Source organism: Schistocerca serialis, chromosome 11 (assembly GCF_023864345.2).
Source record: "Schistocerca serialis cubense isolate TAMUIC-IGC-003099 chromosome 11, iqSchSeri2.2, whole genome shotgun sequence".
Classification (NCBI taxonomy): Eukaryota; Metazoa; Arthropoda; class Insecta; order Orthoptera; family Acrididae; genus Schistocerca; species Schistocerca serialis.
The window spans coordinates 33578149-33591487 of NC_064648.1; the positions used below are offsets into that span (position 1 = coordinate 33578149).

The 13339-nt window shown below is 51.4% G+C and overlaps 1 protein-coding gene across 1 annotated transcript in view; it reads right to left on the reverse strand.

Annotated features, from left to right (window-relative positions):
• LOC126427156 (poly [ADP-ribose] polymerase tankyrase-1-like) overlaps nt 1-13339 on the reverse strand; it is an 88652-nt gene that overhangs the window by 33648 nt on the left and 41665 nt on the right. Inside the window, exon 2 of the mRNA XM_050089382.1 lies at nt 3495-4071. Coding sequence (XP_049945339.1) covers nt 3495-4060 — 566 coding nt within the window. The 5' untranslated portion in view covers nt 4061-4071. The remainder of the gene's footprint in view (nt 1-3494; nt 4072-13339) is intronic.

A 13339-nucleotide genomic window follows, 5' to 3' on the forward strand; every position in this document is an offset into this window, starting at 1 on the left:
ACCCTCCGTTTCAGTCTCCATAGTGACGTTTTGGTCAAGAGAAGGGCTGACGGCACCCTAGGTCATGGGGTGTATCGGAAGACTACGCACACTGATCTGTATTTGCACGCAGACAGCTGCCACCACCCTTCACAGAGGAAAGGGGTACTTAAAACTCTAGTACATAGGGCGCGCACTATCTCTGACGCAGAGAGTCTACCCCAGGAATTGGAACATCTGAGAACTGTATTTCGAAAAAATGGGTACTCAGAGTGGCAGATTCAACGTGCTCTCCGCCCAACCACTGCAGCACAACCTCTTGAGATGGATGAAGTCACGAGGGAGGAGGTAGGCACTGCATTTATTCCTTACACAGGCGCACTCTCGGGGAAAATCGCTCGCATCCTGAAGAAACACCGGGTCGGAACTGTGTTTTGTCCTCCAAATAAAACTCGTGCACTGGTGGGGAGTGCCAAAGATGACCTCGGTTTGAGGAAGGCCGGCGTGTACCAGATTCCGTGTCAATGTGGCAAGTCGTATATTGGTCAGACGATGCGTACCGTCGAAGATCGATGCCGTGAACACCAGAGGCACACTCGTCTGATGTATCCGAGCAAGTCGGCGGTCGCTGAACATTGTTTGTCGGAAAATCACGCCATGGAATATGACCGCACGAGGATTCTGGTACAGACGTCGAGATATTGGGACAGCGTTGTTAGAGAGGCCATCGAAATTCGCACCAATGACGACCTCATAAACCGTGACTGTGGCTATAATCTTAGCAAGGCTTGGGAACCAGCGATCGGGTTAATCAAGAGTAAATCGAGCAAACGTATAGTTGTGACGACCACGGCGGACAGAGCCATCACTCCGACGTCATCTCAGACGCCGTCGCAATCTGTTCCACCGCGCGACCGTGGCGCGGGGCGCGGACGGCGGAGGGAGCGCGCCGCGGGCGGAGGGTATTTAAATCAGCCGCCGCCGCGACCGAACCCAGTTCCCTCTGAGCAGCCATAGCGTACGGATCTCCGTGCCGGCACGTTCACAGGAGCTCAGTCCGTCAGTTCACCTGATGATGGCGACATGTATGATCGCCGAAATATTGTGCCCGTTGGACACTGTAGACCGGCAGCACACCCGTGGATATTTTGACTATCAAATACGCCGGGAGAAACTCAAGAATCACATGTGCCAAGATGGTTACAGGCACGAAGGGCTGCAGACTGGGCAGCTGAAGCGGTTTTGATCAGCAACAAACCCGACCGCACCTTGCTCAGGGAGTCCACTTCCCCAAACTTATCTTCAATGTGTTCCATAAAAATAAAGGTTTGGCATTGCTGAAAGTATCCCCGTCAGTCCTGGTGCAAACCAGATAGCGGGGAAAAGGTTTCACCCCTAGCCGATGGGCCTGACCCTCCTTCAAGGGTGTAGCCACGGGAGGGAAGGCCGAAGGGGCAGGAGAAGCAGCACTAAAAGAATCAGTTCCACGGGGAGAGACAGCCGCAAAAGAACGGCCCGAGTTCTGGATCCGTATGCAGTGTCCGCCCTGATATCACCCACTCCAATCAGGGGCTCTCCTCACGTGCGCCACCGAGCCACAGCAAGGGCCGTCTGGCACAGCAGCCATTGCCGGGAGATCGAATGCACCAGGATGACAAGCTACCACTGCTAGCCTTACCTGAGGTGGTCACAGCACAGATATCAGAAGTGTGATCCCTGTGTGTTCAGGGGGCTCAACCAAAAGGGTACATAGCGACCCCACCACACGGGCTGGCTACCGAGCAGGCTATGCACCCTATCATCAGATGACGACGTGAAAGAACAGGCTGAATGAACTAGGAGGGCAAACGTCGGAGACACTAGGTAAGGTGCTCTTACCCAAATGGCTCACACGACGCAATAGAAATTTAGTAATGGAGGCCAATCCCCAGAGGGGGACCAGGGAATGCCATAAGGATGAGGTGATTACGCAACAAAGCCAAATTACAAAACCAACATAACCAGGAGGATAGCGGGGCCAACATAAGCAAGGACACCAAGAGAGGGAGAGGAGGGGGCAAAGGAGCAAGGAGAGGAAAGGAGGGTAAGGGCAAGGAAATGCAGCCCTGGAAAGAAGAAAGACTGCACTAGCTTGGCACCCCGTGCTCACCAAGCAAGTACTCATGAAAGAATCTTGAGACCCCCCAGTCAACAGCTTTATCAAAAGTGGGTGGAGCAGCAGACAGGTTCAGGACACTCTTGCCATTGGGTTTGGAAGCTTCCACTTAAGGCAGATGAATCAGCAATGATAAAAGGAATGAGGGAAGACAATGGAAAGCACTGCATTAGACACATGAAGTGCATCAACAGGAGATGTGGCCGGTAACTGACAAAAGTATCATGATGATCTTGGCAAGAGATTCCTGACTAGTGCCTATTTGGATACCTGGGGAGACTGCCGTGACCACGAGAAAAAGATTGAATGACCAACAAAAGGATGACATTATATGAGTCAAGACGTGGAACGTAAGGAGTTTGAATGCAATAGGAAAGCCAGACAATAACAAAAGGGAAATGCTAAAGCTCGATCTGGATGCGGTGGTGGTCACTGAAGTGAAATGGAAAGAAGGCAAGGACTTCTGGCCAGAAGAGAATGGGGTAATATCAACAGCAGCAGAAAATGGCGGAACAGGAGTAGGATTCTTTATGAGTAGGAAGCTAGGGCAGACAGCGAGCTACTGTGAACAAGTCGGTGACAGGGTTCTTCTCAACAGAATCGACAGGAAACCAACACCAGCACAAGCAACGAGCGTTCAGGTATACATGCCGACATCACAAGTTGACAATGAAGATGTAGAAGAACTATATGATGATACTCAACACTTAATCCAGTACGTAAAGGGAGATAAATATCTAATAGTCGGAGGAAGGGGGGGGGGACAAAAAAGCAGTTGTAGGGGAAAGAGTAAAAGAAAGGGTTACAGGAGAAGACAGACCTGGTACTAGGAATGAGAGAGAAGAAAGACTAGTTGAGATGTACAATAAACCTCAGCTAGCAATAGCAAATACTCTCTTTGAGACTCACAAGAGGTGGTGGTACACTTGGGAAACGATGCGAGATATGTGAAGATTTCAGTTACATACCATCATCTTCAGGCAGAGATTCAGAAATCAGATACTGGACTGTAAGGTGTACACAGAAGCAGATACGGATGCAGATCACAATTTAGTAGTTTTGTTCAATGACTTGATGCTAAAATCTACATTAGTGGGCTCTACACATGCTTTATAAGAGAACTAATCAAATGTAGACAGATTCCTTAACCATTGAAATTATCCCCTCAATGATTTGTTTACTTAACATAACTGCTAACAAAAAGAGCTGAATATGGAGCTTTGATAAACCAGTCATGACAGGCCAATGACAGCATTGTGAGCTGTAAGGACACACACACACACACACACACACACACACACACACACACACACACACACATTATTGTTAAAGACAGAATAACGTCTTGCCCCGGGCTCACCTGGCTTCTGCTGGTGGCTCACCAAGCAGCCGACTGACTTCGACGATGTCTTTTGGGTACTCGAGCACGGCGTCTGCCCAGCCCTGCGTCGCCATTACTTTGTAGTCGTGGGCCCTTATGAACTGGACGGTGGCTGCAGTTAGGCTGGGGCACGAGTGCCTCACCGCCAGCACAGCTGCAGCCGCCGCAGTCTCCACCTCCAGCTGTGCCGCCACCTGCTGTTCGCAGGCGGCCTTCAGCGCGGACAGGCCGTATTTGTCGGCTGCCGCCAGCAGCTCCGGGGCCGTGTCGGTCAGCTGGGGTGCCTGCAGGGTGTACATGTAAGACAGCAGCTGCCTCAGCACCGGGCCCCCCACGTCCGCGATTCTGACCTCGCCGCAGCTGGCCTCCAGCGTGTCGTGCTGGAACATAGCTCGGAACACGGGGCTCCTCTCTTCCAGGACCGCGCGGTGCGCCGCCAGCCGCGTCTCTCCCGCCACCAGCGTCACGACCGCGCCGTCGCCCGCATCTAGCAGGGCGCCCAGGTCCACGGCCGCCATCCTCTGAACCTCAGCAGCTGACGACATGGCGGAAGGTCCTGAAACACGGCGCCACCGAGCCCACCTTACACGGCACCCTCCACACTCGTACGGCGCACGTGCAGACCAGTACAGCAGCTGCTAATTTTTTTAATTTTTTTTTGTGGTTTTAGGGCGCACAACTACAATGGTCATCAGCACCCAGACTACATTAGGAATGCACAGCGAGGCACAAGGTTGAAACAGCAACTAAAATGGAAAACACGATAAAAGACAGATTGACAGGCATAGGATTAAAAAAACAGCAGAATCAGATCTCCTTAGACAGGTTTGTCAAGTGGATAAAACGACGAACGCGAGCAGCTGCTCCTGGGTCATCCACTAAAATGGCATCCAGAGTACACGGCAGGCCAAGATCAACGGGCAGTGTATTAGAATTCGGACAGGACGTTAAAATGTGGCATACCGTCAGCAATTCCCCACATGGGCAGAACGCCGCCGGCACAGCCATCAGCAGATGGCGATGGCTGAACCGGCAGTGTCCAATTCGTAACTGGGCCAAAACGACCTCCTGCCGCCGAGAAGGGCGTAAGTGCAGCCCAATCGGCATGCCACAGCGATAAAATGCGCTGACAAATGACCCTGCTACAATCCCATGAAGGGACACAACAAGAAGCTGTTCGAGGCTGGAGGACCGCAGCCTTGGCCACGCCATCTGCAGCTTCGTTCCCAGGGTTACCGACACTGCTAGGAACCCACATAAATGTAACAAGAGAACCGTCGTCCAACAGCTGCTGAAGAGAGCGTTGGATCCGGTGCACAAAAGGGTGAACCGGATACAGATCACTGAGGCTCTGGATGGCGCTCAGGGAATCGGAGCAGATGACATCAACAGAATGTCAGTGGCGGCAGATGTAAAGAACAGCCAGGTAGAGAGCAAATAGCTCAGCTGTGAAGACCGAACAATCGCCATGGAGCCGGTATTTGACTCTGCGTGCCCCGACAATAAAAGAACACCCGACACCGTCATCGGTCTTAGAGCTATCTGCATAAGTGAAGATCATATTAATTAACTTTGAACGAAGTTCGATAAAACGGGAGCAGTATACCAAAGCGGGGGTAACCTCCTTTGGGAGCGAACTGAGGTCAAGGCGAACGCGAACCTGAGCCTGGAGCCAAGGTGGCGTTTGGCTCTCGCCCACTCTAAAGGTTGCAGGGAGTGAAAAATCAAGGTGCTGAAGGAGGCGACGAAAGCGAACTCCAGGGGGTAGCAGGGCAGAGACATACAACACGTATTGACGGTCGAGAGAGTCGTCAAAAAAGGAACGATAAGACCGGTGGTCGGGCATTGACAATAGCCGACAGGCATACCGATAAAGCAGTATATCGCACTGGTAGGTTAGTGGCAATTCAGTTTACCGGCTTCAGTATGAAGACTCTCAACGGGACTAGTATAGAACGCTCCCATCGCAAGACGTAAACCCCGGTGTTGTATATGGTGGTGGTGGTGGCGGTGGTGGTGGTGGTGGTGTGTTGGGGCTTATGGGCGCTCAACATCGAGGTCATCAGCGCCCTGACACACATTAAAAGGAACGAATGTGGACAGACCTAAGAAAACTAAAGCACACACTCAAACAAAGCAGGAAAAGAAGGAAAATGCTACCTAAGAAAGTAAAACCTACGGAAAGGGGAAACATGGCAACAAGAATGTCACAGGAAATTGTTACTGGCTGCCCACTTACATAAAATATGGTCGAGTTTGTCACACAGTGAGCAAATTAAAATCCTCTCCCTAAAATCTTTGTAAAAACATTTGACAGGGCACAGAACTTTAAAACTTTAACCACATTCGTCCGAGTGTTGCCTAAAAGAGATGGCAGGTCCGCTGGCAAGTCAGCCGCGACCCGCTGGTCAGAAAATAAAACTCAATCCAATAAAACGTGGCGCACAGTGACCTGGACGCCGCAAGTACCACAAATTGGAGGGTCCTCTCGCCGGAGAAGGAAGCCGTGCGTCATAGGGCTATGGCCTATTCGAAGCCGAGTGAGAAGAACCTCGTCCCGTCGATGGGGCTGAAGGAAGTACACCACACACGCGTTGTCGGCTTGACTATACGGAGCTTATTGTCAGTCACTTGCAGCCACTCATCCTCCCACCGACGCATGACCCGTGAGCTCAACAGCGAGGTGAGTGCGTGCAAGGGGATAGCACACTGAGATACTTGTGGGGCGAGACACGCCTCCTGGGCTGCAAGATCTGCCCTTTCATTCCCAGCAATGCCAACATGCCCCGGAACCCAGCAGAAAGCTACAACCTTCCCCAGTTGCTGTAGTTGGAAGAGAGCATCCTGGATGGTCTGGACAATTTTGCCTGCCACATACAAACGTTGCAATGAGTGAAGGGCACTGAGTGAATCGGAACAGACAAGAAATTTAGGAGAGGAAGAATGTCTCATGTGCTCCAGTGCCCGCAGGATCGCAAACAATTCTGCATCAAAGACAGTAAAAGTCTGAGGAAGTCGGACCTTGAGGACACGATATGGAAAAACAACTGAGCAACCAACAGAATCCCCTTGTTTCGACCCATCCGTAAAAACAGCTACATAGTCGCGGTGCTCAGATAAAATGGCAAAAAATGCTGCATTAAAAACGGTGGCAGGAGTGCAATCTCTCTTGTACTGCAATAAATCTAAAATCACTCCGGGCCTCTTCAGTAACCAGGGTGGCAGGCGGTTAAAACCTTGAATTTGGGGTTGTACAGACTCCACACCGAGGGACTCTAGTACACATTGCACACGGATCCCAAACGGCAACGTAGCCCGGGGACGGCGGGAAAAAAGGCGGGCCAGAGGTGCATGGGCAACAAGATGGTGAGCAGGCGATCTGGGAGCTGCAAGAAACTTACAAGCCTGGCGCACCAGCAGGAGCTGCCACCGGATGGTAAGTGGCGGTTCGCCAGACTCAGCACAGAGGCTGGGTACGGGACTGGTCCGATAAGCACCCGTGGCCAGTCGGATCCCAGCATGGTGAACAGCGTCAAGGCCCCGCAAATAAGATGGCCTCGCTGATCCATATACTGTGCACCCATAGTCCAGCCGTGAACGCACAAAAGCTCCATAAAACTGTAGGAGACGCGCCCTGTCCGCGCCCCAAGACCTGTGGCTGAGGCACTTGAGGATGTTCAGTGCCTTCAGCGTTCTGGCTTTCAAGTCACGTAGGTGTGGCAGCCATGACAACCTGGAGTCAAAAATTAGGCCAAGAAACAGCACTGTGTCTCTAAAATGTAGGACAGTATCCCCCACATGCAAGGCAGGCAAAGTAAAAAGATGACGAGAACGATTAAAATGAACACAAACACACTTTTCGGCAGAAAACCGAAAACCCGTCTTTGCAGCCCACTCCTCTAACCGCCGCACTGTTAGCTGCAACTGACGGCTCACGGTTGCAACACTGGAGGAGGAACAGAAAACAGCAAAGTCGTCCACAAATAAGGAGCACTGTACTGAACTCCTCACTGTAGACGTTATACTGTTGATGGCTATGGCAAAGAGGGTAACGCTTAAAACACTGCCCTGGGGGCACCGTTCTCTTGCTCAAAGCAATCAGACAGGGTGTTACCAACGCGGGTCCGAAAAAACTGCTGAGACAGGAAAGACCGGATGAAAATCGGGAAGCGGCCACGAAAGCCCCATTGATGCATTTGTGCAAGAATACAGTGTCTCCAAGTAGTATCATATGCCTTACTGATATCAAAGAAGATACCGATACAGTGATGCTGACAGACAAAAGCCTGCTGAATAGCCGCCTCTAGGAGGGTCAGGTTGTCGACCGTGGACCGAAATTTTCGGAATCCACACTGAAAGCGGCTAAGGAGCTGTCAGGTCTCTAGCAGCCAGACCAGACGACGGTTAACCATCCGTTCCAGGGTCTTTCCGACACAGCTTGTCAAGGCGATACTACGATAACTACCGGGACATGTGCGGTCCTTTCCTGGTTTGAGGAGAGGGATGATAATTGCCTCCCTCCACGAGGTGGGGAACACCAGTCTGCCATTTGAGATTAAAACATTCGAGGAGGATTTCCTTTGACGCCGCTGGCAGATGTCGAAGCATGGAGTACCGGATGCGGTCGTAACCTGGTGCAGTGTCAGAAGTCTCAGTAAGTGCCGATTCAAGTTCCCACATGGAGAAAGGGCAATTTTAGGCCTCAGAACTGTTCGACTGAAAGTCGAAGATCGCTGTTTCGACAGTCGCACGGTAGCGACGAAACGCTGGATCCTGATTTGCAGTGGCAGTACTTTGTGCAAAATGCTCTGCCAGCGTCTGAGCAATGGCTCTGGGTGTCGTTTGGAGGCATCCCTGGTTCAGGACAGCAGCTATTGGTAAACGGCTATGTTTACCGGAAATCCTCCGGTTGGCTTCCCATACTGTTGTGGAACAAGTGGAACGGTTGATGAGTCCAGGAACTCCTGCCATGACCTTTTCTTGCTCTCTGTAATGACACGGCGTGCCCTGGCTCTCGTGATTCGAAAGGCGGTAAGATTGACCGCTGTTGGGCGGCATTTAAATCGGTGAAGAGCCGCACGCCTGTCCCGGATGGCTGAACGGCACTCTTCTGTCCACCAAGGCACAAGGCGCCGCTTAAGAGTGCCAGAAGACTGTGGTATGGACAGGTCAGCAGCATGATGGACCACAAGCGTGATGTGATCCACCCATTCCTGTACGTTATTGTGGCGGTCAAAGACAGCAAACCGAGTGAACAGTGGCCAGTTAGCTCTGCCAATCATCCACAATGGTGGCCGCTGCTCCAGTGATACACCATCCAGGAAATTAATGCGGATAGGGAAGTGATCGCTGGAATGAAGGTCGTCAATGACCTCCCAGTGAACAGAGTCGGTGAGGGTTGGAGAGCAGAAACATAGGTCAATGGCTGAGAATGACCCAGTAGCATTAGAGAAATGAGTCGGAGTACCTGTGTCGAGGATGCACAACACTTGAGATGTTAGGAGGCTCTCCTAAATTCGACCTCGAGCGCAAAGAGAAGTGGAGCCCCACAGGACATGATGGGCATTGAAGTCTCCCAGGAGGAGAAATGGGCGGGGGAGTTGGTCGATAAGATCTGTGAGAGCGTCTAAGGTCATTGCATCTGGAGGGGGTAAATAAAGGGAGCAAACGGTAAGCCTCCGAGGTGAATGAATTTCAACTGCAACTGCTTGCAGGTCAGTATCCAGGGGGAGAGCAGAGGAGTGGTGGTCATTATTGACAAACACAGCGACTCCGCCTTTGGCCCTTTCTCCAGTCAGGTCATCTTTGCGATATGACGTATAGCCCCTTAGTACAGGAGCATCAGATGGTTTTAAATGCGTTTCCTGTAAACACAAGCACAGGAGGCGTTGCCGTGCTAGGAGGTTCAGTTCCTCCACATGTGCCCGGAATCCATTCATGTTCCACTGTATAATGGGAGCCATCTATCAGGGTGGGAGTACCTTCATTCTCACTTTCTGTTGGGGAGCAGAGCCCGCAACAGGTGGAGGCTCAGTTTTGGGGCGAGATGATTGCCCCAGTCTGACATCAACCTACATCGCCTCAGAAGAGGAGTCGAGAGAGATGTCAGAGAGAATGACATCCACATCAGGAGACTGTATAACTGCAGTCTCCTTTAGTGGGCGAGTCTTCACCTTTGTCTTTGGCTTCGATGTTCTGGACTGAGGTGGCATTGGAGCCAAAACCTCAGAAGCAGTAGGGGGTGTAGCAGCGCTGGGCAGTGCACAAGACTGGACCCGGGAAGGGGCAGGAAGTTCCATGATGTCGGCTACCACGGCCTGGTCATAAGGCCGGCGGGGAGCAGCAGGCTTCACAGGGACGGCAGCAGCACACGTACATTGACAAGCGCAGGTGCTAGTGCTGACAGTAGCAACCTCCGTTTGTGTAGCGGCATCAGTTTTCAAGACTGGTTGTTTGAGAACGGAAGAAAAGGAAGCAGCGAACGTGGGCGGCTGCATGGACTTTTAGATTTTCTTCACCTCACCATACGGGATGCGTTTTGTAGTTTTTAGTTCCTGGATCTTCCGTTCCTCAAGGAAAACTCTGCATACCCTACTCCACACAGGGTGATCCCCAGAGCAGTTGACACACTTGGGAGGAGAGGAGCAACCAACTCCCTCAAGGGCGGCTTTACCACAATTCCCGCAAGTGGCTTCCCCTCTACAGCCGAGAGTAGTGTGTCCAAAGTGTTGGCATTTAAAACACCGCATGGGGTTGGGGTAATAAGGCCGTACACTGAGATGTAGGAAACCTGCCTTCACATGCTCTGGTAATTTGGTGGTGTTAAATGTAAGGATAAATGTCAGTCTTTATGAGAGCACCATCCACCCGTTTCATAATGTGTTGCACGTCGACAATTCCTTCCCGGGACCATTCAGCCTTCAGTTCGTCTTGGGGAATGTCAACGAGATCTCTGCAAGTCACAACACCCTTGCTGTAGTTCAAGGTGGTGTGAAATTCAGTCTCTATCGCAAACTCCCCAAGAAATTGTGCCTTCTGAAGGTTCTGGACTTGCTGGAAGCTAGATGTTTCAACCAACAAGGTGCCATTTCGCAAGTGCTTTACAGATTTTAATGTGCCAGCAATACCTTCTAAGCCCTTCTGTATATAAAATTGAGAAACTTTTTCAAAACTCCCATCTTTTAATTATGAAAAACACATTCTGCGAAGCAGCATGCGTTCTGTTACTACTACCTGAATCAGGAGGACTGGCTACACGAGCCCTCTTGTTGGATTGGGTGTTAGAACCCACCAGCGGTCCACCCTTTCCACTGGCCGGAGAAGAATAAAAGTTCGAGGGTTCCATCTCGGTCCCACTAGCAGCTAGGGAACTAGAAGTCCACCTAGACAGAGCCCCACGTGCCTAGGTAAGCCTTATACAACTGGGGCGCGGCAGGTGCCCCAGAGGTTGCCCGCTTGCGACTGTTCCACCCCAACAGCCATGCATCTTATAGGCGCGCAGCACACCATAAGATTGAGGGGTTTTTATAAAGGTTTACCTTCCTCGCAATCCAGGCGGTCAAGCCAAAATTACCATTACCCGCAGCACACAACATTCCACCGCCGCGCCATGCGGTGGTCGCTGAAGCATGTCCGGGGGTTACGGTGACAGGAGACTGGCGGCACTGACCAGTCCCCAGCTCAGGACCCCGGGGTCGCCAAGTCCGTACTCAGCAAATGAATGCTGAGCCCCTGGGGGACCGGTGTTGTATAGAGTTGAGGCGGCGTAAGATGGATGGCCGTGCAGAGGAGTACACGAAGCTCCCATAATCCAGCTTTGAGCGGACCTTCGACCGATATAGACGAAGCAGGACGGTTCGATCCGCTCCCCACGACATTCTACTGAGAACACGGATGACATTTAGAGAACGGATACAACGGGCAGCCAAATATGAAACATGTGGCGACCAGCTAAGTCCTTACCAAGTCGTAAGGACGGTAGGAGAAACGCTTTGTAGCGGCAGAAGTTAATACAGACCGTCTTCTCAGCAGAAAAACGGAAGCCATTGGCGACACTCCAGGAGTAAAGACGGTCAAGACGCGCTCCAGGAAACATCTCCGCTGTGCGCTGCAATAGATGGTAAAATCGTCCACGAAAAGGGAGCCTGATACATCAGCTGGGAGGCAATCTACTATTGGATTGATTGCTATGGCGAAGAGAGCGACGCTCAAAACTGAGCCCTGTGGCACCCCATTCTCCTGGCGAAAGGCGTCGGACACGACAGAACCCACACGTACCCAGAACTGTCGATCCATTAAAAAGGAACGAATAAAAAGAGGGAGGCGACCGCGAAGGCCCCATGTATGCATGGAGCGGAGAATGCCCGCCCTCCAACACGTGTCGTAAGCCTTCTCCAAATCAAAGAACACAGCCGCGGGCGCTTCCGCAAGAAGTTATTCATAATGAAGGTCGACAAGGTAACCAGATGGTCAACAGCAGAGCGGCGCCTACGAAATCCACATTGTACATTGGTAAGTAGGCGTCGAGATTCGAGCAGCCAAACCAAACGAGAGTTAACCATTCGCTCCATCACCTTACAGACACAGCTGGTAAGTGTTATGGGTCGATAACTGGAAGGCAAGTGCTTGTCCTTACCCGGCTTAGGAATCGGGACAACAATAGACTCGCACCAGGGGAACATGACCCTCAATCCAGATGCGATTGTAAGTACGAAGAAGAAAACCTGCAGGAGAAAGGTTCTTCAGCATCTGAATAGAATCAGGCCCTGGAGCGGAGGACCGTGACCAGGCAAGTGCATTGTCGAGTTCCCGCATGGTGAATGGGGCATTATAACTTTCACGATTCGAGGAGCGGAAGTTAGGTGGCCTTGCCGCCTCTGCCTGTTTTCGGGAGAGGAAGGCAGGGTGGTAATGAGCGGAGCTCGAAACCTCTGTGAAAAAGCGGCCGAAGGCATCGGAGACATCCTCAGGGGCCACAAGGACGTCATTCGCGACCGTCAAGCCAGAAACTGGTGAGTGGACCTTAGTGCCAGATAGCCGGCGCAGGCTACCCCAGACAACAGAAGGAGTAAAATTGTTGAACGAGCTTGTGAAAGCAACCCAGCTGGCTTTCTTGCTTTCTTTAATAACACGACACTGCGCACGTAATCGTTTATAATTAATACAATTTCTATAGAACAATACTGATACTAAAGAGGAAAGGAAGCATGTTAAGCGCGTAAAATGACCATCATTCAATACAAATTCCCGAAAACGCTCAAATACCCCATTACCCGTGTAGGACATTACACACACACACACACACACACACACACACACACACACACACACACACACACACACTCTTGAAATGCATACCGTCTCGGCAGTCCAACTTTTATTTGGCGCCCCTGCATTACCGTATGTTCAGTGATGCTGCACACTCCGCGGGAACTCGATCCAATTCTGTTTTGATTTGTGCGGCAGCCCAACCCTCCTAATGAAAGAAAAAGTTTAACAACAGCACGAAACTTTCCATTTTCAGTCGCATTCGGTACACTGACCAATTCTGTGAACTGTAAGATGTGCACCGTTGAAATTCTTCACGCCACCTTTGGAATAATCACACTTGCGAAAGCGCCACAAAAAATGTTGCGCTCTTTCGTCGGAGTTTAGCAGACTCGTGAGACGCCCCCGTACACAGAGGGTGGCCCGCAGGACGAGTCCCTCCCTCCCTCCTCCTGCTGGACTCCAAGCTGGACACCGCTGGCCTCCAGGGCGTCGCCGACTCTCCTTACGACGCACAATCACTGCTGGTGATTCGCGCCTTTAAGTCGCAATTTATG